The sequence below is a fragment of the Columba livia genome, chromosome 11 (assembly GCF_036013475.1).
Source record: "Columba livia isolate bColLiv1 breed racing homer chromosome 11, bColLiv1.pat.W.v2, whole genome shotgun sequence".
NCBI lineage: Eukaryota > Metazoa > Chordata > Aves > Columbiformes > Columbidae > Columba > Columba livia.
The window spans coordinates 871110-896837 of NC_088612.1; the positions used below are offsets into that span (position 1 = coordinate 871110).

Sequence of the window (25728 nt, forward strand, 5' to 3'; positions counted from 1 at the left end):
TTTTCATCCTTTCCCTGCTGTGGGGCAGCAGCAGCACACGGCGGGCCGGGCTGTGCCGGGCTGTGCCAGGCTGTGCCGTGCCGGGCTGTGCCGTGCCGGGCTGAGCCGTGCCGGGCCGTGCCGGGCCGTGCCGTGCCGTGCCGGGCCGTGCCGAGCCGTGCCGAGCCGTGCTGTGCAGTGCTGAGCTGTGCTGTGCTGTGCCGGGCTGTGCTGTGCAGTGCTGTGCAGTGCTGAGCCGTGCTGTGCAGTGCTGAGCCGTGCTGTGCAGTGCCGAGCCGTGCTGTGCAGTGCCGAGCCGTGCTGTGCAGTGCCGAGCCGTGCTGTGCCGTGCCGTGCCGAGCCGTGCCGAGCCGTGCCGAGCCGTGCAGTGCTGAGCCGTGCTGTGCAGTGCTGAGCCGTGCCGTGCAGTGCCGAGCCGTGCCGTGCCGTGCCGAGCCGTGCCGGGCTGTGCCGTGCTGTGCAGTGCTGAGCCGTGCTGTGCAGTGCTGTGCTGAGCCGTGCTGTGCTGAGCCGTGCTGAGCTGTGCCGTGCTGTGCGGTGCTGTGCTGTGCAGTGCTGTGCAGTGCTGTGCTGTGCTGTGCCGTGCTGTGCGGTGCTGTGCGGTGCTGTGCTGTGCTGTGCAGTGCTGTGCAGTGCTGTGCTGTGCTGTGCTGTGCTGTGCTGTGCTGTGCTGTGCGGTGCTGTGCTGTGCGGTGCTGTGCTGTGCAGTGCTGTGCAGTGCTGTGCTGTGCTGTGCGGTGCTGTGCTGTGCAGTGCTGTGCAGTGCTGTGCTGTGCTGTGCCGTGCTGTGCGGTGCTGTGCGGTGCTGTGCTGAGCTGTGCAGTGCTGTGCTGTGCTGTGCCGTGCCGTGCCGAGCCGTGCTGTGCTGTGCCGTGCTGTGCAGTGCTGTGCTGAGCTGTGCTGTGCAGTGCTGTGCAGTGCTGTGCTGTGCCGAGCTGTGCTGTGCTGAGCCGTGCTGTGCTGAGCCGTGCTGTACTGAGCCGTGCTGTGCAGTGCTGTGCTGAGCTGTGCTGTGCTGTGCAGTGCTGTGCTGTGCCGTGCTGTGCAGTGCTGTGCCGTGCCGGGCTGTACGGGCTGTGCCGGTTGTACGGTCTGTACGGCCCGTACGCTCCTCCCGCCGCCGCTGCGGGCAGCGCTCTGTAACCGCCGCGGCGCTGCGCTCCCACAGCGGACGTGACGTCAGGGGTCGGAGGCGGAAGCGGGGAGCGCGGCCGTGTGGCGGCGGAAGTGCGGTCCCGCCGGAAGTGTGGTCCCGTCGGCGGCCCGTCCTGCCCGCGGCCGCCATCTTGTGCGGGAGGCGGTGGCCTCGCTGCGCGGAGGAGCCGCGGCCGCGCCCCCCGTCCCCCGTCCCGCCTCCCGCCTCGTCCCGCCGCCTCTCGCCGCCTCCTGCCGCCGCGGCGCCATGTCTGCCGAGAGCCCCGAGCCCGCCTCGGCCGAGGAGCAGAAGGTGGGTGGCCGGCGGCCGCGCCGAGGAGCAGCGGGAGACCCGCGGGGCTTCTCCCGCCCCTCTCCGCGGCCGAGGCGCAGCGGGGCCGCCGGGGCTGTGCGGCCCGCAGCGCGGGGAGCCCCGCGGCCCTCGGGGCAGCGCCTCGGGCCTGACCGCCCTCCGGGCCGCGCCGCGCCGGCAGCCTCCTCGAGCGGCCGCCGTGGCCGGGGAGCGCCGGCCCTTCCGCCGCCGCGCTGGGGGCGCCGGGCGGCTCTGCCGGCGGGGGCGGAGCGGGGCCCGGGGCCCGGGGCGGAACGGGGCCCGGGGCGGAGCGGGGAGCGGCCGGGAGGGCGCCGGCGGGAGCGGTGGCACCATGCCGGCTGCTCGGCCCGGGCTGTCCGCTGGTCCCGCTGCCGCTGCCCGGGCGGCCCCGGCCCGCTCCCGCCGCGCTCTCGGCCCCGGCCGCAGCGGCTGCAGAACGGCGGGACTCCGGGGGCTAAACTCGTGTCTTATTGTTAGAACATTCTCAGCCTTTAACGTGAACTGCTTAGGAGGAGAAATACCCAAGACACAATGGCCCTGGCCTGTTCTGCTGAAGCATTTTAGAAAGAATGATTGTCTGGGTTATCTGCTGATGGAACTAGTATGTCATCGAATATTTCTGTAGTTTCGGCTTCAGAGGGGACCGTGTGCTGCCAGCAGTGACCCTCTGTGGGCTGTGGCGTGAAGAATCCGGTTTGGCTTTTAGTGCTGTCATTGCTGTGTAGACTCAGTTGCGATCTCCACAGCGGTTTCCGATCGGGAGCAGTTATGAAACGCAGGCGCTGCTCTGAAGGACGCCCGGAGAAAAAGCGTGATCTGCCCCAGCTGCCAAGCTTTTCTTTAATAATTTACAGTTTGTAACGTGAGTTAGTCATGCAGGTAGGGCTTTGGGGGTTAATATGGGATGATGCCTCCTCAGTAGGTGCAGTAATCAGAAGCAGCTTCCACGGCAGGTCTGCAATCTGCTCTTAAATGCATGTGTTCTGCAGCTCGGCTTTACATTCGTGTTGGGCAGAGAACAGACACCGCTCCTCTTCAAAGCCTGTAAAACAAATTCCTGGCCTGTGTAGCACTCCTAGAATAGCTCTGTAATAAGAGCACAGGGAAACACGTGGTGGCGAGTTTATTGTGGTGCCTTCTAGTGTGTTCTAGTGCGGTCGGGTGGCTGGGGCTGATTTGCCGAGTTTTAGACCGAAATCTTGAAATGCAGCGCTTGGAGAAGTCACCCTTTATTTGAGAGACAGCAGGCCCTTACTGGTCTGTTAATTTAGTGTTAATCTGATGGAGTGTTTGAGACAAGTCAAGGACATCGGTAACATTAAACTTTGTTTTCTGTGAGTTTGTGTTAGGATACTGCGATGTCGGTGCTCTTATGGCTTTGCAGTATTAACCTTCGCTAAAACTGTTTGGGTAGACAAAACTGAACATCGGCTCGGTGTTAGCTCTGAGATACTTAGAGAAACAACCCATTTTGCGGTGCTTACTCGTATGTATGCTTGACAAAATGCAGCCCCCAAATGAACTTGGAGGCAGCGTTTTCATGTTCAGAACTGGTTTTGGAACTTTTCTACCGTGCTGTGAGAAGCTTGTGCGTGTGATAGGCGAGAAAGGTGTTAAACAAGAGAGTGATATAAATGGAAAACTTCCCAAAGACCGGTGTTTCCTGACTCTGTGAACACTCAGGATAGTGGCGGGGGAAGTTCGGCAACAAAGAAACCTGAGACATCGGAGTAGATGCTTTGTTGACTGACTTTTTGCCTTAAAAGCCTGTATTTTTCAGGGAGCTGCTGGAGGCGGTGTGTTCTGTTTCTGGACTGGCTTTTGCCACATCGCTTTGCTGTAGAGTTGTGTTGTCGTGTTTGTCCCATTTTCTGCTTTGCATTTTCTCTGATGTCTTTTGCTGCAGAGGATGAGTTCCTCATACCAGAGTTGTAAGAGGCTGATGGCTCTTTCTTTAGCCATGCGCTTCAGTTGTTGAGCAGATACGGAGCTGTACACTGCTAGTACCTCTGTAAAGGTTAAAAGCAAAGCTATCTTTAAATGAGTTAGGTAACTGCTGCCTTCCTGGTAGATAATTTTAATGAAGTAAGCAGGCTTCATCAGCTATGTCAGATTCCTGGAGAGAGCTAAAATTGTCACTTTTGTGTGGTTGTCACTAGAAGAAGAGCGTGGTGTATCTTCATTTCTGCCCCCTCAGTCATTTGTGAGTCACTCGGTGGTTGCTTCTGTAACTCGAGAGAACGTTTTAAATATACGAATGGCCTTGCCGGCTTGGGTTAAAGCTTTTGTGGCACAAGAGCACATCTCCAGGGCGTTCGGTGCCATCTGGCCCACAGAAGAATGTAAGATCAGGACATGCATGCGGTGATCTTCCCCAGAAAACTGTCCCAGGTCTCAGCAACCTGTGATTGAAAACCCTCTTGAGCAGCAAGTGAACACACCGAGTTGCTTTCTGACTCCAGCTAGACTCTTGCTCCCCCTGGGTCCTTTGGCAAGGAGTTCTGCATCTCAGCTAGTTTAGATGAACTGTTATCTTATTTTCAGCTGCTTTTGTTTGACACCCCAAGTCTTTGTATTGCAATTCTTTAATTTGTCTTGTGTAGTTTTTTGAGTCTTAGTCGTCACTCCTGGTTGTCAAGACTGAGTGCCCATAGTCTGTGTGCTTTTCAGCTGCACTGGTGCGTAAAACAGTGTTTTTTGTTTCGATTGGCTGCTGTACAGTAATGTCCGCCCTGTGAGTTTGCATAAATGTCTCTTTTGAGGCACCATAAATACATATTTATGTAAGCTATTTATTGTTGGCCCACTGTTCTTAAAAACTATTTTATCTTCGTTAGTATTGGCAAATCATGCCCCCTGAAATGCTTTGTCCGTTGGCTCAGCAATGAGCACCCAGTGATTCAGCATTAGACGCTGAAAATATTTAGCTGAAAGGATTGCTTTTGAGAAAGTCCAGTCGGTGTCGGCATGATAGTAAAGCACTATAGGAGGACCGGCAGCTGAAGAAGGATCTTTGTGACACATTAAAACTGTGTCCTTGCCTAGTGTGGTGTTATATTGTGAGAAATAGTATAGACGTATCTTCAGTAGCGCAGGGAAACTTTGCCCTTTGTATTTATTTGTATTTTGCATTGTGTTGCCTAACTGTATTTTTGTCTAATAAAAAGCATTTGTTCCTGTCTTTGTAGAAGTTTCTCTGAAACTGTTATATGAATCTTTGTCTTTCCTTGGTAGAGCGTTAATTCAAACTCGCGCTGCGTTGTGCAAAGGTGTCTGAGATGTTTAGGCCCAGTGGAGCAACTAGACAGTGTTATATACTAAATCTGTTATAACCTTTGCTTCTGGGTTTTTTTTACCAGGAAGCTGAAGACTATTATAGAACTTGGAGCTTTTATGAGATGAATAGGCGAGCACAGGGTCGGGCTGGTGTGGGGCTGCGGTTCTGCGGCAGGTCTGGCTCGAGGAGCTCCGTGCTGCCGTGCCGTGCGCGGCTGCGTGCGCTCCAGCCTGCCCTCGTGACACGGGCCCGAGAAGGAAGAGGAAAAAAGGTGATTTGTCGGTCAAATTAATTTCTGTAAGCGGTTTATGTGGACTGTGTGCAGTCCTGCTGACTGCAGTGCAAAGGATGATGGCACGCGTGGAAAGAGTGCAGAAGGGCTGTCTGAGTAGCTCCAAGTGGCTATGAAACCTTAGTCACAGGTGAATATGAGATCTCCCTGGTTTGAACTCTTCTCTCCCACCTAAAAGTCTTTCTGTGACTTCAGTTGACAACAACAATTCAAGAACTACAGCAGTCATTGCAGATCAGTGTGTATTTTCCTTGAACTAGCAATGGTTTGTATGCAAAAAACCACAAACAGTGTTGGCCAAGTACTGGAAAGTAGCAAAACAAGAATTTTGAATGGAAAATACTTTAGAAGTCATGTACTAGAAGAACTTGCACTTCATACATCATGTGGCTACATGGGGCAGAACAGAGGAGTGTGAGGTAGCGGGCAGGGTTGAAATCCTGGGTGTAGAAACTGCAGTTTTTGCTGAAAGAGTATCTGCAAATGATTACTTTGAACATGCACATTTCAGAGTATGCTCTTAAAATAGACATTTTATGTGAAAGCACTATCAACTGCCTTCGTCGTCATAATTTTACGAAAATTCTAGACACGTATAGAGAAATCCAGTCTTGTTGCTATTAATATGATAGCAGCCATGTTTTTGAGGCTGAGCTGCTTTAGCGCCATTCCACAGTGACTATCAACAGGTTGCTGTCAGAGCAGCCATGCGAACCGCATTGTGGCAACGCAAGTGCTGGTCTGCCTGCAACTCCCCGACCAAACGGGAGGAAAGCCCCGTGGCGCTTGCCCGGCTTTCAGTGTGTGTTTGGGGGTGGTGGAGCCCTTGTTTGGACAAAAAGTGGGTTTTCTTTGGGGGATTTTGGTTTTTTTTCGAAATGGAATAATTTAATTTTAGTATAGACCACTGTGAAGGAGAAATGCATCAATCAGATTCAGTCACATCTCCAGGAAAGGTATCTAAGATGGGAGGCTGAACTCCTACAGTTGCTGTCAATATCCAAGAGAGAGCGTACCAAAGTCTATTCAGATAACTGTATGTTCATTTGGTAGCAGCAATTGGCATGTTGGTGAGCTACCTGCAAAGTTATTCTGCATAAATAGTTCATTATTTTATAGCTCATTTACGGTGTTGCTAATTGTCTTTCAGGAAATGGAAGATAAGGTGATCAGCCCAGAAAAAGCTGAAGAAGCAAAATTGAAAGCAAGGTACCCTCACCTGGGCCAGAAGCCGGGAGGCTCAGACTTCTTGAGGAAGAGGCTCCAGAAAGGGGTGAGTTCTTTATTGTCACAGGGTATGGACAAGAAATTCCAACATTCCTATATCTATGATTTTTTTAAATTACTTTTTATTATTATTATTCCACTCCACAGGCCTGTGCGTGAGTAGAAGAGTGCTAAGAAAATTAAACTTTGTGAAAGCACAAGAAAGAGAAGTTTGTTCCCACAAAACACACACCAGATTGGCAGGACGGCTGTTTACAGCATCAGTGGCTCCACTGAACTTGTTAGAAAGAATTAAACTTAGAAACCGTCTCAGTGCTGCTGTGATAGACTTCACAGAACACATGGCAGTAGACACAGAGGGTCAGAACCTCATCCCTGGTTTGTACTGATCCTGTCTTGCCCATTCTTAGGTTCCCAAAACGTATGTCTACTTCTATTACCCATGTTTTTAGCACATGAAAGCTTAGTGTCTGCTCTGTTACACCAAGCACCTTCTGATATCAGTGCCTTGGGAGAGGTGTGATTCTGAATATATACCCTAACAAAAAACTGATGATAGAAGAATGAAGAGGGAGTTCGTATTTCAGTATAGTTCCACATGTAACCAGCATCTCTTATTTTGTTAGTTATTCAACTGCGGGTTTTTTTGGTTTAATTATTCATAAAGTGATTATGTAATGCCTTTCAGGCATGCCGGAGCTCAGTTGTTGGAACGGTCCTGGTTGCGTTCCTTGCTGTCACACTTTTTTGTCTCTGCCCTTTGAGCGCGTGCAGTGACTCCAAGTATAAATCCTGCGCAAACCAGCTGCTGGAGTTCAGTGCTGATCTGATTCTGTGCTATCTGGTAACATCTCCTGGGAATTGTTGCTGTTGGCAGGTGTTTTATGAGCTTTCTCTGGTGACTCGGAGCGTACACAGCACAGTTAGTGGCTGCTGGGGATGGGCAGCTGGTAGATCAGGTGATTCCTTTTGTGAGTTATGCTGTTTGGTGTTCCCGAATGCAAAACTGAATGCAACCTAAATGAGGCTTCAGGGGGTTCACTGTGTGGACACAGAAGGGAGAAGGTGAGCGTGTTGTGATGATAATTCAGGAAAACAGACAAGCGTCTGCTCCCTAAGGATTGGCGCCTATCAAGGCGTTACGACAGCTTGCACTCCCTGCAAATGTGAGGAGAAATCGCAACCAACAAAACAATCTGCACAATGTCTTCATCTTGATTACAGCACTATTGAATGCACAAGTTGTTGCAGCCTGTATTTTCAAAATTGAGCAGAGGGAGACCAGTGGGGATCCTATTGACTGAGTTTGGGGTTTTGCTACTTCGATGAAAGAGGGCGTAAAGTTGCGGATTCCAGTTCATAATCTGTCTTTGTTGGTTCTCCACTCCTGATGTGGTGGTAATAACTTTCTTCCTTCTGTTTTTCTTATTTTCATTTGGTATGCTCAGTGTCTTACATGAGGAAGCATCGTTAAGTGATGCAGATGCCTGGCGTACTTCAGGCCGCCTGGATTGCTGAGGTTTTAAATAGAGCGAGGATAGTGAGTATGCGTTCCGATTGTGTTTGTGGCACGAAGGCACCTGGACAGACACAGTCAGTGTGAACACAGGCCGTCTGTGAGAAGCTAGAGTACAGCAGAGGAAAACACAGGAATAAGTCAAAGGGGAAACGAGCTGATATTCTAATGTACGAAAGATGGTAGGTTTTCTCAGATACTGTTCTGAATGCATGGAGTCTTTGGTCTGGCAGCTAGGACGTGCTCTGCGCATTGGGATCTGCCCTCCAGCAATGTTCCGCGTTGGGTGCCCTCACCATTACTGGCACTTTCTCCAGAGTAACAGCAGCTGAGAACCACGCTACACCACACTCCTGGAGGGGGGTTGGGTTTGGAGAAATAGGAAAGAGCTGTTTCCTGTATATATAGGTATTTGCTATATATTTGGAGAAACAGACATAGGTATCTGTTAACAGCAGTAGCACATTGAAAGATTGAGCCATTCTGTTATTATCTAGATGCTGTTTAAAAGTTTCTTTCGGTTGCTTCAGTCTTGCAAGGCAAATTATAAAAGCCTTTTCCAAATCAGATTGTTCTAACTTGAGCTCTGCTGTGCAGGTGCATCGTTAGCACACTGTGCTGTAAACAGGGATTACACCGTCGAAAGGGGTTTATGAATGAGTGTGTGTCTCAGGTACACTACTGGCTGCATGGGAAAGCCAGGCTGGGTGACTTTAAGGCTCTAGCAGGAAACATTTCAAGCCTTCTTCGGGAGGCCCTGCGTAAACAACCTTCCCCACCCATTAGGGAAAGGCCTGTGAAGTCAGATGTGCAGATTACTTCTCTCTAACAACTGCTGCCAATGAACATTTTGCAGCTGGTTAGTACTAACGCAAAATAAAGAGTATGGTAGAATATATTGCCTGGAAGCACTTAAACGTAGCATGTAGTGGTGACTGTTGTTCAGCTGACTGAGGAATAAGGCGATATAAACCTGACTACGGACTGTTCTCTTCAGAGATGATTGATGTGAAGCAGCAGCTGCTACTGTAACTCTTTGTCCTGAATCTGGAAGTTTTTTGGCCTCATGAGACAATCTGTTCAGAACAGTGGGTTACAGGTACCGTACTGGCAGACCCCTTAGAAAGATGCAAACTAAAGACAACTTTTCCTGCAAAATGTGCCAGTGGGCAGCTGAAGACTCGGCGCAGACCTTGGATGAAATCCCGTGCCTCATCTTACCGTGATGCAGATAAATCAAAAGTCATTTGGCTTTAACATCCACAGATAACTTAATATTTTGAGAAACCTGACAACAAATAAAGCACTGTTTAAAGTAATACTATTAAAAATTTGGTGAAATATTAAGGAACACTGTTTTAGAAATGGAAACTCAATGTATTCGCTTTTGTATTCAGAAGAAACCTGGGCTGTGGAGTAAGAACTTCCCTCACACAGTGCTTTTCAGAAGGACCGCACAGTAGATTTGACTTTGCTGAATAATTGCTTTGGGAGCTACAGGGGGAGAGGTTTCAGTGTTTTGGTGCATGCAGACGGGGTTTTCTTGCTAGTGCACAGGTTCACGCTGCCTTGATCCTCCGGAGTGGCAGAGCCGGCTCCGCTCTCCAGCTTCAGCTCCTGCAGTGCTTGGTTGTTCTGTGCAGTGGAACTTGTTCACTGCAACAACTTTTACAAACGCTGAGGTTTCACTTGTGGGACGCCAGAGCTCTTGGGAAAACCAGGGCAAAATGATGCTCATGCGTGATGTGAGTTTAATGGTATATGTAGAATCTTTAATGTGTATTTACCTAATGCTATGAGTGTGTCTGTTCTTCATAGTCTTGAGAAGGTTTTTTTCTTGGGTTGACATAGAGCTGCTTTGCCAAATCAGGAAGATTCTATAGCTGTTTTTAAAATGTAAAGAAACTGTTTAACGGTGTAATTCAGTGTATGCATCTGGTAAAACTCGAGGCTTTTAAATATATGTGTCTTTTGTCTTCTAGCAAAAATACTTTGATTCCGGAGATTACAACATGGCTAAAGCAAAGATGAAGAATAAGCAACTGCCCACTGCAGCTCCTGACAAGACAGAAGTCACGGGTGACCATATTCCCACTCCACAGGATCTTCCCCAGCGGAAACCGTCTCTAGTTGCTAGCAAGCTGGCTGGCTGACGAGAACAGCCGAACTGCATGATTATTCTCATTCCTGTTATTTCTCCTTAATAGTTATTTCTCACCCTCACATCCCCCATGTTTCCTTTCTTACACTAAGTCATGAGACTGACAGCTTTGCAGGTAGCGGTAGCATGTGCTGCTATTGTAAGGGAGTACTGTTAAGAGTAAAACGTAGTATTTGGACTAGCTGAGAACAATGCACTGATTAAAAAGGCTAAGTTTGGTTAGAGCTCTGTAATCTACTTGAACATGTACATATTGCCCATTTCCTAGTGTAGGACTGGTTCCAGCAAGTGACATCGCAAGTTTTACAACTTACAATGTTTCTGCTTTTGTTATTTCATCTTAATTACAGCATATTTGTATTTAATATAACCTCCAGTTGTGTTGGGTTTTTCTTCTGTGTTTGGGTTTGTTGTCCAAAATAGAGATTTAAACCACAAGTTGCTAGATGGTAAAGCATGTATAAAACCAAGACAGGTCTCTGATTGAATTTTGTTTCTGCTTTTGAACTTGAACGGCCTTAAACCTGTTTCAGCTTTAACAATAGAGTTTTTACTTGGGCAATATTTGCCCATTCTGGTGTAACTCTTGTGAACCTAGTGCTTATTGACAACTGCCTGTTGAAGCTGGTATTCTTTTCAGTTCCGTAGCTTAGGACAGACTTCTGTTGAAGATGTGAATGAAGTGTGCATGTGCATAGACTGTTGAATTCACTCTTGTGCCATTTTTGTAAATACAATAGTTTTGCACAACCTTTTGCAAACGTCTTAGTTTTACATTTTAGAAAGCAGATAATGTGCCAATCAAAGCACAAGTGATTCTGTGTCTTTCAAAGTCTTGTCCTGAAGCTAAGAGCCCAGGATCTTGCTACTGAAAGTAAAATCTGGATACCTGAAATCTGTGAAACACTGAAATTTACACTTGACTCAGCCTTATGCTTTTGTGGTTGTGTATTTTGTTTTACAACAATGTCCGTCATTCAGATGAAATCTGGAATTTGCACCCCTATTGGAGGCCAGTGCCCTTTCTGCTCAGCAGCTCTTTAAGCTTCTAAAGGTGAAATGCTCTGGTGAGGTGGGAGATGGCTAAATGTACCGTTCTACAGAGTCTTGTGTGTGGCAAACTCCACAGCTGGGCGTGCGAAGGTTGATGTGCAATTGTCTTTGGGCTGTTTTAACTTGGGGAAGCGGAAGAGTATCATTTTCTTCATTTTTAATTTCTGAAGTGGTGGTAAACTAACTCATGTTCTCTTGCGCAGCAGCCCCTCACTGGCCTTGGGGAAACAAAGAACTGGCAGTGGTGTTTATGTAATGACCTATTGGGAAATAGGTCACTTTTCGTATCAGAAAGAAGGAGCGAATGTCAGTTCATCTTTCTGGTGCAGGTCGTAAGTACTAGATGGCTAAAATACACGCTTGATATCGGACAGGTAACTTCCCGCCTTTAAAAGCATGTTTGTTCAGTGAAATCAGAATATTAAAAGTGCAGTATGATCCATAACATGACTCATTTTTATAGGGAGCCACAGCCTTGGTATTCTTTGGGAATATAAGAAACTCTTTAGAAAGACCAGTTTCCTGAATACTTCTTTCTTTAAAGAAACAGTTCTGAAACCGCCTATTAAAGCACCGCTGTGGGTATTAGAAGAGAAAGTAGTCTTAAAGGTGCATGTTTTCAGAAGGATGTGTTTTGTGTTGACGTATTCAGCAAGGCCTTACAAGATAAAGCACTGCCGGTCAGAAGGAGCACTGGCTTTGTGCTCCGCAGTGCTCCCTTCTGAAGGCAAACACAAGAAAGCGATCCAGAGAAAATGGGAAGTCTTCATTTGGTCCTGACTTGATCCGAGTGTGAGCAAAGTATAGCGGTGTCTATGGAACCGCTCGTTCCAGAGCTGTGAAATTGTTAACCTGATTCTTTCCAAGCCTGTGTCGCCCTTTTCTAGTAACGGAATGGGCTGTGTCAGGGCTGTCCTTATTCCTTATCTTCCACTAGTACTATAAAGAATAAGTGATTTCTGCAGAACAGGTTGAAGAAATGGACTTGCTTGCCTTCTTTAAGTAAGAAATGAGGCTGGGAGAATAGCAAGGAAACTGGATATATAGAAGCAAACTGCTTTTTATAGATGTTTGTCCTAATGTGAAAATCCCTGTTTATTTTTGTATGTGTAAATGAAACTTAACGATAGGACTGGGCCTGAAGCAGATTTTGGACAATTGAAGGTGACTTGCGGTGCGTTGTCCGGTGCCGCTGTTCGGGGCTCGCATACGGTGAGCTTTCCTGATGTTTGGGAAGGTTTAAAAAATAGCCATTTAAATGTAGACATTCCACTCGCTTACCCGCAACTCGGCTTGTGCTGCTGGTTGGACAACACGAGCTCTTCCCGTGGCCACCCGGTGACTTGCAGTTCTTAAGGTGATTAGAGATTCAGCTCTGAATATATTGTCCACGTGTCAGTGAGAAGTACTGTAACACTAGCGAGGGCAGTGAGTGGTTACAGGCGTTCACAGCGGGCAGACCTCAGCAGCGGGCACGGCTGTTTTGATCCCGTACACTGTGTAAAACTTAAGCCCAAGAATCACGTAACAGTAAATCAAACGTGACTGCAAATCGATGCTTACTTTCAGCTTATTCCAGCAAGATAACTCAGCTATCCAAACTTATGTACATAATGTATTATATGAGTTTTACCATTTGATAATTACCTTTTTCAAAGAAAACCTGTCCACGCTGTAGACTGGCAGTCCCTTTCCTATCTTGCCTTTATAAAGATAGTGTTTAGTTATTAGAGTAGTACCCACGTAGGCTTCTAAGAGCAGATAGCACCAACATTTTAGTCGAGATAGTTAAGTGAACTAATGACAACTTCACTGCTATGTCCCCAAATCCGTAGCACCAAAGGCTTCCCTCTCGTTGTTCTGGATGTGGTAGGACAGTGTTTGTGTAAAAGCCACACAAGTACATTTTGTTGGACGTATTTCCACCCAGTCAAGATGATAAGGTGATAAAAATGTCAATTGTTCTCTCCAAACTTACACATTGTATAGTATACAGAATAAATTGATCTACTTAGTTTTTATTGCAATGTGTAGATTTGTCTCGTCTTTACTGTGGTTTCCTAAAAGATTCTGCACACTTCGGTATTCTCCATGGAAAATTTCTAACCCCTAAATCTTGCTACTCTGTATGATTAAAAACACGACTGGGCTTTGGTTTCTAGTATGTTAGACTACAGAATTACTTTAATGTAATCACATTTATATATATTTCAGTGCTTATTTTTCTAATAAGGCAATTAAAGCTTATTGTTTGAAAACTCCGTAACAGGTGATTGTTTTGGTCCCTTGCACTGAGTGAATTAGCTTGGCGTACAGGAGTTTGCATTGCTGTAGGCTGCTGGCCCGAATCTGGCACCGTTTTCAGGGACTGAAGATGCTGGAGTCCAGCTCGTTTCCTGTTCAGACTGAGGTAGGCGATGGCCTTCGCGCAGCTTCAGCGTCCGTTTGACATACTTGCACAGCTCATCAGCGAAGTCGCAGTAACACCCTCTGTACCCTGCGCCTCAAACGCAGGCGGGACGGATGCGTGTTGCTTGGCTTTTCTAACTTAAGCTGGAGTTGGGCTGAACGTGTGGTTTCATCATTCCTGCTTTAGTACAAGCGAACCAGCCTCTTTCACACTCAACTCTTGGGCTTTTTCATCCCACTTTCTGGCATTGGCAGATCCAGAGCAATTTCAAATCTGAAAAGTCCCGTGCATATTGAAAGCATTTATTGCCATTAACTATTTACCTTGAAGATGAGTGTTTCTGGAGTACGGGCACGGAGCCCTGAGCTCAGCCTGTGTGCTTCAGAAACCTCCAGGGCAGATGACTCAACGGTCCCTGTCCTCCTCAGGCAATTTGTCTTGGTTACAAGATGCTGCTTGATATATATTCACAATAAATCCCCTTGCATATGTACAGCAGGCACAAAATTTTGTTTAGTTACTGCTTTGGAAAATATTGACAAATCCTGCACCAATTTCAGATGGATGTTTACTTGGCTTTGGTTTAAAATGGGCAAAGGGAAGGGCTTTTTGGTTCTGACTTTGTCTAATAACACATTTCACTTGGGTTTAGTTTTTTTTACTGAATTGCAGAACAGTATTGTAGCTCTTACTAGAAAAGGAATATGGTTGGATAATCTGTTGGCTTCCCTTGGCAATGTTACAGAATAATCAGATAACTGTCATTAACATTGCACAGAGACTGGATTCAGCGTCTGCTGGCTGTGTTAGTGTAGTAAGGTTGTTCCTTGCTGGGTTTAGGGAGAACGCAATGGTAAGACTCTTCCTTGAGAAACAGGCCTTGCATGTTTTAAATGTACAGCGTTTTCTAGGAATTGAATTATATGCCTGAAATTACAAGGATGCTGAAAGGCAAGTGGTGGAAGCTGTGGATTCTCTGAGCTTCAGGTCTCTTCCCGCGTGGTGGTTTTTATACTGTTGAAAAAAGCTTGGCTAATAAATGGAAATTAAAATACGTGTGTGACGTTCTAGGGACAAGAAAAATCTTCCTCCATAGGCACAGATGGGTCGAAGCACGCTTTCTGCGTGGAAGCTGCAGCGTGGGGGTTTTACCTGTTTTCTGTAAGCCCCAAAACCCTGGCAGTAAATCCCAAACGTTGCTGGGAGGGTTTGTGCGTGGTGCATGATTTTCTCTCTTCCCACGTATCTCTTGCATTATGTTTCAGAGTTCTTGACTAGTAACTGTTCAGTCAGTGCCAGCTGAGCCTGACCTCTTTGTTTTCCACAGCTAAAAGCTCCAGCCCTAGTTGTTGTACTGCGAGAATGAAGGGAAAGGTAAGAGGAGGATTTTAGCCTACAAATCCCTCTGTTGGCTTTGTCCGTGCACTCAGTTACACGGATGGTCAGTGTTGAAGGTACAAATGCTGTTCTGAAGGAGTGGGTAGGCCCATCCTCTGTGCCACAGAAACCGTCCCGTGTTCCTTATGGTACCAACAGGTATGATTTCCCTTTTTCCTTTGGTAGAGCCCGACAGCGGCAGAACAGGCAGAGAAGGGAATTCTTCTGCGCAGTTGAACATGTGAACAGAACACAGATGTAAAAGATAGGACAGATACCTTGTAGGCACTTCTGAAACAAACTCATATAGACTAATCTCAATTCATAGAACGATTACTTTCTTTTTGTATTATTTGGTTCAAATTCAGTATAAAATTCTGCATGTGAACTGAGTCACCTCCATCAGCCAAGCATTGTCAGCTGGAACACCGTGGGATATGTGCTCTGACATGAAATGCCGTAAATGAGCTTTTTGAAGAGTGGCTGTGCGTGATACGAGATGAGGATGTTGAAAATCTCGCCAGCAGATGCATGTTAAAGTAATAACTAGTCCATGGAGATACATTACCAACAAGTTGCTTCTTGGCAGCTTCCAGTGCCCCCAATTCCTGTCCTTAATGACAGATTTGAAATCCTGGTTTATGCAAATTGTGTCAAATCGTAGCACAGTTTGGACTCGGGTATCTATTTTTTGCTGGGGTTTATAATTACATTTGCCTCCTGAGCTCGGCTGTGAATGGCCGATACCGTAATCCGCAGTCCAAGCAAACACCCACAACGAGTGTCTTTGAATGTAGAATCTTGAAGAAAGGGTGTTCAATATCAGATACGAAGCAGCACACAGAGCGGGGCTTCAGGTCCTTCTGAAAACAAGACTGAGATTTCTGTGGTTCACACATACAGGTTTTTAGATTAAGCCTTTTAAATGTGGATGGCCACACTCTAAACGAAGCCCAGATCTCGTGTGTTCCGCACGCAGGATGACGGGTAGCGCCAGCGCAGGTCTCGGTCTCGCCCAGTGTGCGCAGGGAAAGCCGCTCTGCAGACAGGCGGAGGCTGGCCCTGACCCGGGCCAGCGGCAGGAGCCATCCTCCGAGCCGCGGGACCAAGACAACGTCCCGTTCTGCGGGTGGGACCGGCGCTCCCGGCATGGGACGGTAATCGCGCTTGATAATCCTGGACGTGCTGGCAGAACATGGGCGGGAAGGGATTGTTAAATTCGGTTCTCATTGGAGTTTCAACTCCGAACTCTCCCAGCAAAATTTTTTTAATCTCCTTTCTGAATTTACTAACTCAGTTTACTAGCTGTGAAGACCATACATCTGCATCCATTAGTAATATAACTCCAGGTAAGGCTCCGTATTTTCATCCTATTTTAATTTTTCGTTTGTGTGTGCTATTGTCCATCTCCTTTCCTTTAGATAGCAGCAGTAAAGTACAACTGGATTATAGCGTTTGTTTGGAGTGTGTATTTGGGGGCTCAAGGTAGCTCGATTTTATTTCTGGCTGTTACTTGGTTGGTGAGTGATTTTTGAGCAGGAGTTTCGGGGGAGCCCACACGCTGCCCACTGAGTGAGAGCTGTTAACAGTGGGATTTTCACAGATGATAAGGCAAAGATAACTGTTTCCAACTGGGTTTGTATTTTGGACCACTTGGACTGTTAGGATGCGTTCCCAGGTGAAAAGGGCAAATACAGAAGGCTTGTAATAGCTCCAGTTGTGCTGTCTGAAGATCTCTTGCCATAATGTGAGCTGTAAAAAGCACCAGTTAATGATTGCTAAAGCAAATGAGCTGCCATCTCTAGACTTAGCCAGAAGATGGATTATGCTTTTCATTCCCTTTTGATTCAGAGATGTGTACCTTGCTTTCTTAGTAAGAACTGGACTTATTGCAGGAACTGGTTTGGGCCCAGTTCTCTTCAGTGTTTTCGGTAGTGGTTTGAATGATAAAGATGCAATCTTTAGAGGTGAACAATTTGGAGGATGGGATCAGAATTGGAGAGAAACCAAAGATGGAAAACTTGACACCTGAGAAGTATTTCCAGAAGTGCACAATAGGAACAGCTGTAGGCGGTAGGATGGGAATCCCACGGGATACTGCGTTAACAGGAGTTGTGTGGGACAGGGAGCGGCCGTGCGCGGTGTCCGGCGCCGCTGATGCCGCAGGGCCCGCGGGGGTGGGCACCGCGCCCCGGCGCTTCATAACGAGACGGGTGATGGTTCGGTCTAGCGGGAAAACAACGAAAACGCGGGGCGGGGAGGGAGGGAGGGACGCGGGTCTCGCACGACGCGCGGCCGCGGCGGGGGCAGGAGCGGCTGAACGGGCGGGCGCCGCGGGTCCGCCCGCGCTGCCGTTGGGGCCCGCGCCCTCGGTACAGCCCGTGCGCGCCCCCGCGGTGCGGCGGCGGAGGGGGGCGGGCGGCGCCGGTGCCCGCGGCCGCCGCGCTCCGGGCAGCCGCCCGCCGGTGGGAGGCAGCGCCGCCCGCCGCTCCCACAATGCACAGAGCGGCGGCCGCCCCGCGCCCGCCAGGTAGCAACATGGCGCGTCGCGCCCGGGCCGCCGCCTGAGCATCCTCCGTCCTCCCGCCGCCGGCTGCCGCAGAGGGGCCGCCCGCCCGCGCTGCGCCATGGCGGCCTCCGAGCTCTACACCAAGGTACGGCGGCGGGGCCGGGGGCTGCGCGGGGGCGGCGGGGCGGGCGGCGCGGCCCGGGCGGGCATCCCGAACCGGGCGAGGGCGGGGTGGGCAGGGGCCGGCGCCGCCATCCCCGGCCCCGGCAGCCTCTCCGCGGCGGGGCCCCCGTTCCCGGCGCGCACCCGCATCCCGGCGGGGCTCGGGGCCGGTCCCGCCGCCCCCGGAGCGGCTGTGCCCGCCGGGCCGGGTGGGGGGAGGCAGCGGCGCTGCGGCAGCGGCGCCCGCAGAGCCCGCGGGGAAGCGGCCGGGCGGGCGGGCGGGCGGGAGCGATGTGCCGGTCTCAACAGCCGCTCCGCGCCGCTCGGCGTCTCCTTCGGAAACACCGTCCCGTTCCTTGTAGAAAAACACCCACAGCGTAGATACTTCGGCAACAAACTAACCTTTTCGGTGACGCTGCACCTTTAGATTGTATGTTCTCCTTTGGCAGTCGTTCCGAGCCCTACAGTCAGCAGTGGGGTGGTGCGTGACTCTCATATGCTTTTTCAGACATTTTTGTAATCATTTTGGGCTTGTGTGTCAGTATCCTGTCAGTTTCCACCCGGAAACAGTTACTGCCCTACGCATCTCTATGATGGCAAAGCCTGCACGTTGAGAGCCGTGGCAATGATGGGCTTGCCCACTGGCAGCGCATCGCATCGTTTGCTTTGCTCTGCCTTGGTCCAGCGCAACAACTCCAGGAAAATGACAGAGCACGGGTTTTTAAGGACAGAAGGGACCGCTGGGGTCCCCAGAGCCGAGCACTGCGGTGCCACACGCCGAACTCCAAACGCTTCTTTGGAAAACTCGCACAGTCAAAGCTCGTCTTATCAAAGCCGAGCCATTGGGGTCTTTGAGCCGCTCCATGAAGTATTCTGGATTTTTCCCCGGCCTAGCTTTGTGTGAGGAGAGAAAAGGAAGGAAACAGCCTTTTTTTGGTTTTGACATGGATAGTTCACCTTATTTGTAGAGTTCCCCACCCAGACACGGTGGGCAGCACATTGACTGTGCATCAGTGCGGATCGGACGGCGCGGTCCCTTCCATAGGCTTGACCGTATCCGAGTGGTGTGTTTGTATAGGGGAGATTGAACGCGAGGTGCACGCCTGCACCCCCTAAAGAACGCCAAATACATTGGCTGGTATGGGGTGTCTTGCATCTCGTGGAAGAGCATCTCTGTTCACTGTCATTGCAAAAAGGGATGGAAATCAGCTTCTTGGTCAAGACAGCACTGGTGCCATAGAGTTGTTCCCTTTATGTGAGAAGTTATTTCTGAAAGATATTCTTGATTTCTGTCTCTGTGGATGTTCTTATTACTGAATTTCCAACCCTTGAATAATTCCCTTCCGGGAGTGGGTGAATCCCGTGCTCAGAAGCCGCCCCAGAAGCGCGTGTGCCCTGTTGCGCTGGGGCTGTTGCAGGGAAAGCTCAGGGCCCTCGTGGCTGCCGGGGCGGGAAGCCGCCGCGTGTCCAGAGGGGCTGTCCCTGCTGTCCCCTCTCCGCTGGCTTTTCCACAAGTAAAGCCATCAAGCAGTTTAAATCACATTTGGTATCTTATCCTTGATTAACTAACATGGATAACAGATTTAAGGTTGCAGCATGTGGAGGTGGAAAGAGCCAACACGAAGCCAAGTGCAGGGATGATCCTGGGGTGGGGGCTCGCTGGGTGACAAGCTCAGTGCGATGGTTTCTGTGCTTTCCTGTCACACTGCAGGCTGTTCTTGTCCTCTTTACAGCCATATGCAGACACAGAAAGAGCCGCTTTCACATCTTTTTTTACGCTGGCAGGCAGAGTCAGGGTTGTCGTTCAGAAGCACCGGAGCTTCCCGTATGGCACCGCCGCTCACCGTGTGGCGTTGCTTGCATCCATGCGAGGCACTTGGAGCAACAGTCGGTACAATGGCGTTAATGGCTGGATGGCCAGTGTTGCAAAGAAACTGTCAGCACCTCTTCAAATGTCTGAGAACAGCACGAGTAGACCTGTTGTTTCTGTTGTTGAAGTGGCACTTTCTGCTTCGTGTGTCTGGTTTTGCTGACATGCACTGTTAAGACTTCAGATTTGGTTTCTTTGCACGCCGGGGTAAAAATAGCACCCACTGTCCCAACCACACGAGCCATCTTGAAATAGCATAAAGGAACTCTTCTTTTGCCAAGCTAAATTAATGTTGTTAAAAAGCAGAGATGTACGGTTTTGAAGAGGTCGTGCCGCTGCTGTGAAAACCCTGTTCCTTTGACTCATCCCGGTGTGGATCTAGACCTGCTCACCACACAGGCGGCCTCGCTGGCGCACGTTGTCGTTGCTCTGGCCAGCTGGATTTGAGTTAGAGCGCTGGCTCTGGCACACTCACAAGCTGGTTGTGAACAACGGGCCCACACTGTGCTGGGCTTTGTGTTCTGTGCCTGGGATGCTCAAACTCGCATCTGTCTGGAGGTGTTAGCTTCAGTTTCGGGGTGCGGCAGTTCAAAACTGTTCCATGGGTTAAATCCCAGGCATTCTTATCTAAAATATGCCTGTGAACGCTGTTTAACTTGTCCTGTTTGACATCTGTCGATGGCAGGTTGGTGGTCCTTCTGTAAGATCGTTTCTGGAAGTTTGGGTTCTTGGACTTTGGGAACGAACTGGGGAGAATCTCGACGTGTTTTCTGAATCACTGAGAGATGCTCAGGTGTACATCAGCATTTCAGTAACTGTTGACCAGCAGCAGATACATACCTGCTGCTTCTGACCCGTGAAAGTTGATGGGGACAATCTAGGCCATGCATTGGCTTTTGTTAAATGTAATCTGCTTTCCTTGGAAATGAAGAACAGGTGAGGCCGCTTTGCCCACACCTGGAAGTCATCCGCTCGTTTGGTGTTGGACACCAGCTGTGTGCGTGCCGGTGCGTAAATCCAAACCCCGGCGCACGCTCTTGCCGCCCGCACGTGGGGGTGAGCGAAGCGGCTCGGACGCTGTGCTTATGCTGCTTTTTTAAGGTCAGAGTGAAGAGCTGACATAATTCATTTTTGTTCTCCATTTCTATGCATTTCTTCCTGGGTTTGAGTTGTTTCTGTTTCATGCTGTGCTTTCCTCGTGCGTGCTGCTCTGCCTTCTCAGGATTTCTGTTTCAGTTTTATCTGCCTGCGTGCAATCAACTTCTTCATTTGTTTACCCTTTCAGTCATACATTCCTTTTTATTGTTGCTGCTACCAACGTGTTCTCCCTTGCCAGTGTCTTTGAGATCGGGGCACTTAGCTCCAGATAGCTTGCTCCTGTTTTAGGGCTTACTCCAATTTCAGTTAAAGTGGGTGGAAATATCCCTTGGAACGTGGGGGAATCAGTGACCAGGCTTTGCTGAGCGCATGGTCTGGGCAAGCTGAGCTCAATCTGACCTTCAGTGCCGCCGCACTCTATTGAATGGGTTCAGTCTGAGGGTTTACAAGCAGTAAATTGAGTTAGGGAAGTGTCAGAGGGAACTGCGTAGAACAAACAACCGCTTGTGCGTTGCCGGGAGCCGGCTCTCGCCTTCCCGGGCTGCGCGCACGCAGCTGCCGTGGTTCGGAGCGCGTGGTTTGTCGGACATGGGCTCCCCCATGTCCCCCATGAGCGCTGCAAGCGAAAATGGCAAGAGGCAGATTCTGAGCAAGTTGTGGCTTTTCGTGAGTATGTCAGTGGTACACGGGGAGGGAAATACATCAATAAGAACCTGAGCGTTAGAGAGAAAATACAACTGTATTTGCAAATATCTGTGCTATCAGTGGGCTTTTCTTGGGGGTTAAAATAAAGCTGCCTGAATTACACTGTCTCGCACATTGCTGTTGAAGCTGTTGCCTGTGACACAGGTGTTTTGTCACCGTTTCCTGGTGAGCGGCTGTCCCGGTGGGTCCCTCTGTGTTCCCCAGAGGTGGGGCTGGTTCACCCACACAGCCCGGCGGGACAGAGCGCTGCTGCACCGCTCCCATGGTGTCAGGAACCACAGCTGCAGACGGACGGACGGACAGAGCGCTGCTGCACCGCTCCCATGGTGTCAGGAACCACAGCTGCAGACGGACGGACGGACAGAGCGCTGCTGCACCGCTCCCATGGTGTCAGGAACCACAGCTGCAGACGGACGGACGGACAGAGCGCTGCTGCACCGCTCCCATGGTGTCAGGAACCACAGCTGCAAACAGCTGGGAGCCGTCCCCGTGCACCGCTGCGTCTGCCTCCACTGAAAGCCGTCGCATCAGCAGCAGAGGGGATGTCTCGGTTGCTTCTGTGCGCCAGGGACCTGCCGTGTCACTGGAATAAAGGTGACGGGAGCTCTGCCCGGGGCAGCACACAACGGTGTGCACCAGCTTTATTCCTGTTGCCTTTAAACTGAAGGTGCCAGGGATATAGTTACCCGGCAGTCTAACAGTACTTAGCTTAGCCTAACCTTGACCGTATGTTTGCCAGCCGCAGCAGGCTAAGAAACTGAAAAAAAGCTTTCTAAAGGCCGTTTTGCAAGATGTCAGCAATCCGTCATTCCTGTGGAGAGAAGCTGCGTGTCGGGAAGCAGACGAGCGCTGGTTCGGGTTGTGGCCAGCGTGCCCAGCGCTGCTCCCCGGTGCGGAGGAAGCGGCCGGCCCGGGCGGGGCCGCCAGCTCGGGTCTGCGCGGGAGCTGCGCGCAGCCACGGTGCTCGGCGCGGCGCAGAAGTGCCGCACGGCTGGCGTCACCGCACGAGAGCAGATCGCGGCTTTATCGTCTTGGTTTTCTTCTTTCTGTAGACCTAATCTTGAAAGTTATGTGAGTTCTTTGCGCATGTAAAGAATAACTGTAAAGGTCCCATTTGTAACAGTTGGTCTTAATTTTTCAATGCTCTGAGTATCATGTTAAAACATTTACCTAATAATATTAGTGGATGATGTGGGATCCCCCACAAACTGCCATCCGCAATCCTCGCACAACAATGTCTGTACATTGAGCTGTCACTGGCCATTTGCAGTGCTGCAGTGATTTTATAGCATGTCCCCCGTGGCTTAGGTAATGGATTCCTATTGGTTTTTAGATAAATAAGTGATCATGCAAAGCGCTGTGGAGCACCCGCTGTGCCAGGAGATGCGTGCGATGGCCACCGTTACCTTTCCTGAGCCACAGAGCTCCGGGTGCGGCCGGAAGGGATGGGCGGCCAGCACCACGTACCTGGCTCTCGGGGTCTCCTTGTGTGGCCCTTGGGAGTTTAATCCTCTCCATGTGTTCTAGTAACAAAGTAATTTGTCTCTCTCTTTAATGAGACTCATTGTTTAATCTCCGTAGGACTAAAGAAAGCATTTTTGTTATTGAAATTTTCTCATTAAACCAATTGAATTGGAGGAAGTCGCAGAAACATCCAGCATCACAAGGTTTCGCTGTTTCTGGATGGTCTGTTTTTAACAGGATTTAACAAAGGCAAGGAGTGCCGGGGCTCGGCGCTGGTGCCGCTGCAGCTCTGCCGGGGGCTCGGCGCTGGTGCCGCTGCAGCTCTGCCGGGGGCTCGGCGCTGGTGCCGCTGCAGCTCTGCCGGGGGCTCGGCGCTGTTGCCGGTCGCTGGCAGGGACCGCAGAGCTCGGAGGAGCAGAGGCATTCGTTGGGTTTGGATTCATTGCTTGAAAACACAGAACATACAGAAGCCAAACATTTAACTATTTGAAGCCTTGTTTATATTGCTGGAGCCTTTGACTCGTGTACGTGAGCGTGTGTACAGGCGTTGCTGGTTTGAAGGGCATCTTGGCCGAAGGGGGAAGGCGACGGGCTCGGTGTCACTGTGCTGTCTCTGGGGAGAGCCACTGGTTTGTTTTGTGCCTCCGGATTAAAGTCACCTGAGCTGGGTTTGCGTGTGTGAAGTTACGGACGAGCGGTCGGGGCTCCCGTGCTCGGCTGGGTTTTCGTACGCTCCAGGGTGCAGGGGTTATCTCCGGTCTGATTTAGTGCTCGCTGCAGTGGAGCGGTGTTTACTACTGCACGTATCGTGCTCGACCCTGATAGTAAATATTTGTACATCGGGCCCAGGGCCAAGAAACGGGTTTTGGACAAGGCTGTTGCTCCCAATGCCACCTTAGCAAATGGCTTGAGTGAGTCCAGGCAGGACCGGGCGCCTTCTGCTGTCTCTGCTGCTGAGATGGCAGCGGGCTCATTCCTGTTTTACCTGAATAGTAGCTGGTCTTGTTGCAGATAGTGCGGCGCTAGGGTCAGGATAAACCCATGGTTCTTGGAAATTATCATCATGCCTGTCACTTTCACTTTTTCTCAGACTATATATTTTTAAGTTATTTTCATAGACCATAGCCCTGCTCATGATACACACACCACGACAGACATATGGTTTTATTTGAGGATGGTGGTCCCAAGAGTTTGATTGGTTTAAACTGGTATCAAAACTTTTAAGTAAGTAGAAATGCATTAGACACAAAATTGAAGCTGTTAGCTAAAGGTCCTGGGAGACAGGGAAGATTTGGACTGTGTTGAATTCAAAGGCTCTTTGTACAGTAAGTTTTTCGTTTAGTTTGCATTGCTTCCCGAGATGGGCAGTTCTGGATGGGGTTGCCAGGGCCTCATTTCCTGACGCGGATGGCGGGGGTCGTGGTGGCTTTTCCGGCGGTGCCGGCGCTCTGGTGGCGGTGCCGGCGCTCTGGTGGCAGTGCCAGTGCTCTGGTGGTGGTGCCGGCGCTCTGGTGGCGGTGCCAGCGCCGCGCTCCACGCTGCCCTGTGCTTAGGCTGCATCGTTTCTTCCTCGTTCCCAGCGTCACTTGGCTTTGCTTATGCCTGGCTTTGCTTAAGCCTGACCTTGCAAAGATTTATCTTTATTCTGTGTGAGTAATCACGTCGCTTAATTTTATGCTTTGAAATCAAGCGTGTAAATCTGAAAGGCTGGGTCTTTGATTGTCCGTTTCCTCTTATTGCAGGGAAATAACTTTGCTGTCGTGTTATTATGTAACTTCTGCAGGAAAGCAAATGAAAACATATCCTAGGGATGCTGCCTTGTCAAGTCCTTTGTGCTAAGCTCTGTGTGTGGGGTGTTGCAATAAGTTAGGACCTGTCTACTTAGAACCCAGTTTTAATACTTAATCGCACGAGTGTATTTTCAGGAGTAACTTGCACTGTTGGGACGTCCTCGGGAGGTTGTGGGTCCCGCTCATCTGCCTTTGGTGTGGCTGCGTTCTCGGTGTCCTGTGATAAATGGAGAGCCCGGAGTGCCGGGCCTGGGAGAACGCCACGTGTCAATGGGTGATCCGCAGGATTTTGAGGTCTCCCTGCTCAGAACCTGCAGCTTTTCAGTCCCAGTTTAGCTCCTTTGCTGCCCGCTCTCAGTCGATCACAGTATTTAGTAGCTTTATTTATATCTATCTTAGTCTATTTATATACAAGTGTGAGATCAGTGCTGGCTAAAAGGTTTGCGTTGGTTTGGCTGTGTTGGGGGTTGGTCGGTTTGTTTTAGAAGGGAAGGTGGGTGTTCGGTGCGATGGCAGCAGAGGGGCGCCCTTCTTGCCGAATCCTGCGCATCGGGCAGCCGGAGGGGAGCACAGGAAACACTGGGCGCTACTGACGAAGTTTAAAGACCTCACTCCTGCTGCGTGGCAGATATTGACCCAAATTTAATGCTTCTGCGAATTTGAATGCAAATTCTGAAGAAGGTGAAAATGGATTATTTACAAAAGCAGAGATTTTGTGTCTTTACGCCACCTCTTCTTCTTAGTGGCATGGGTTTGGTTCCTGCTTATCTGGGATGACAGCAAGAGCTGTCACCGATCTTTCCCTGAAGAATAATGGCATGGAGGTCCTCAAGGCTGGAGTAAAGCTTCACAAAGCATTGAGGGACGAGAAGGTACAGACCCAGCATCAAATGATCAGATGAGCAAGCACAGGAGAGAAGCCCCGGTGCTGCTGGACGGTGTGACGGAGCCGCGTGAGGGTGGAGCTGGCGCGGAAGCGGCGGGAGCGCAGGGCGCCTGCTGCCTCCCTGCTGCCCCGTGAAACTTGTGGCTGTTTGCGGAGCATCTTGAAAGCTGTTGCGTTTCCCCCGTTGCTCATCACGTCTCCATGTGCGCCTGTTAACCCTGCTCCGGCTGTGCTGTAGGTAAGGCTGTCGGGGTGATTCACATCGAATAAAAGCTGCCGCCAGTAATTGACAGAAGAGGCTCGTTGAGCTTGTCTAGGTGCTGGGAGACAGCGGGGATGGTTGAGAGGCGACTCTTCAGGCTGCTTACGCTGTGGTCTCGTGAGACGCTCACTTTACAGTTAAACGTAAAGGCTACAGCAGTGTTGCTTTCAAGAGCCCTCATTCTGCCTTTATAGTAGTTAA

At 49.9% G+C, this 25728-nt stretch overlaps 2 protein-coding genes and 1 long non-coding RNA gene across 4 annotated transcripts in view; 2 read left to right on the forward strand and 1 right to left on the reverse strand.

Moving 5' to 3' along the window:
* Positions 1 to 1243: 1243 nt before the first annotated feature.
* ARPP19 (cAMP regulated phosphoprotein 19) lies at positions 1244 to 13255 on the forward strand. Of its 2 annotated transcripts, none has more exons than XM_065076401.1 (3): positions 1244 to 1447; positions 6188 to 6310; positions 9763 to 13255. In XM_065076401.1, the coding sequence occupies exons 1-3, from the start codon at positions 1403 to 1405 to the stop codon at positions 9931 to 9933; spliced, it is 339 nt and encodes a 112-aa protein (XP_064932473.1). In that variant the 5' UTR covers positions 1244 to 1402; the 3' UTR covers positions 9934 to 13255. The 2 variants fall into 2 exon arrangements, with proteins under 2 accessions (XP_064932473.1, XP_064932472.1); XM_065076400.1 differs by lacking the exon at positions 1244 to 1447 and adding an exon at positions 4833 to 5016.
* On the reverse strand, positions 9843 to 17992 carry LOC135580547 (uncharacterized). Its single transcript, XR_010475314.1, has 2 exons — positions 17855 to 17992; positions 9843 to 16533 (listed from the first exon to the last, which is right to left on the reverse strand). It is a non-coding gene; the product is annotated as an uncharacterized LOC135580547 (long non-coding RNA).
* The window catches only part of MYO5A (myosin VA), an 82729-nt gene continuing 74188 nt past the window's right edge, over positions 17188 to 25728 (forward strand). The window contains exon 1 of the mRNA XM_065076390.1: positions 17188 to 17435. Within this exon, the coding sequence (XP_064932462.1) occupies positions 17409 to 17435 (27 nt within the window). The 5' untranslated portion in view covers positions 17188 to 17408. The remainder of the gene's footprint in view (positions 17436 to 25728) is intronic.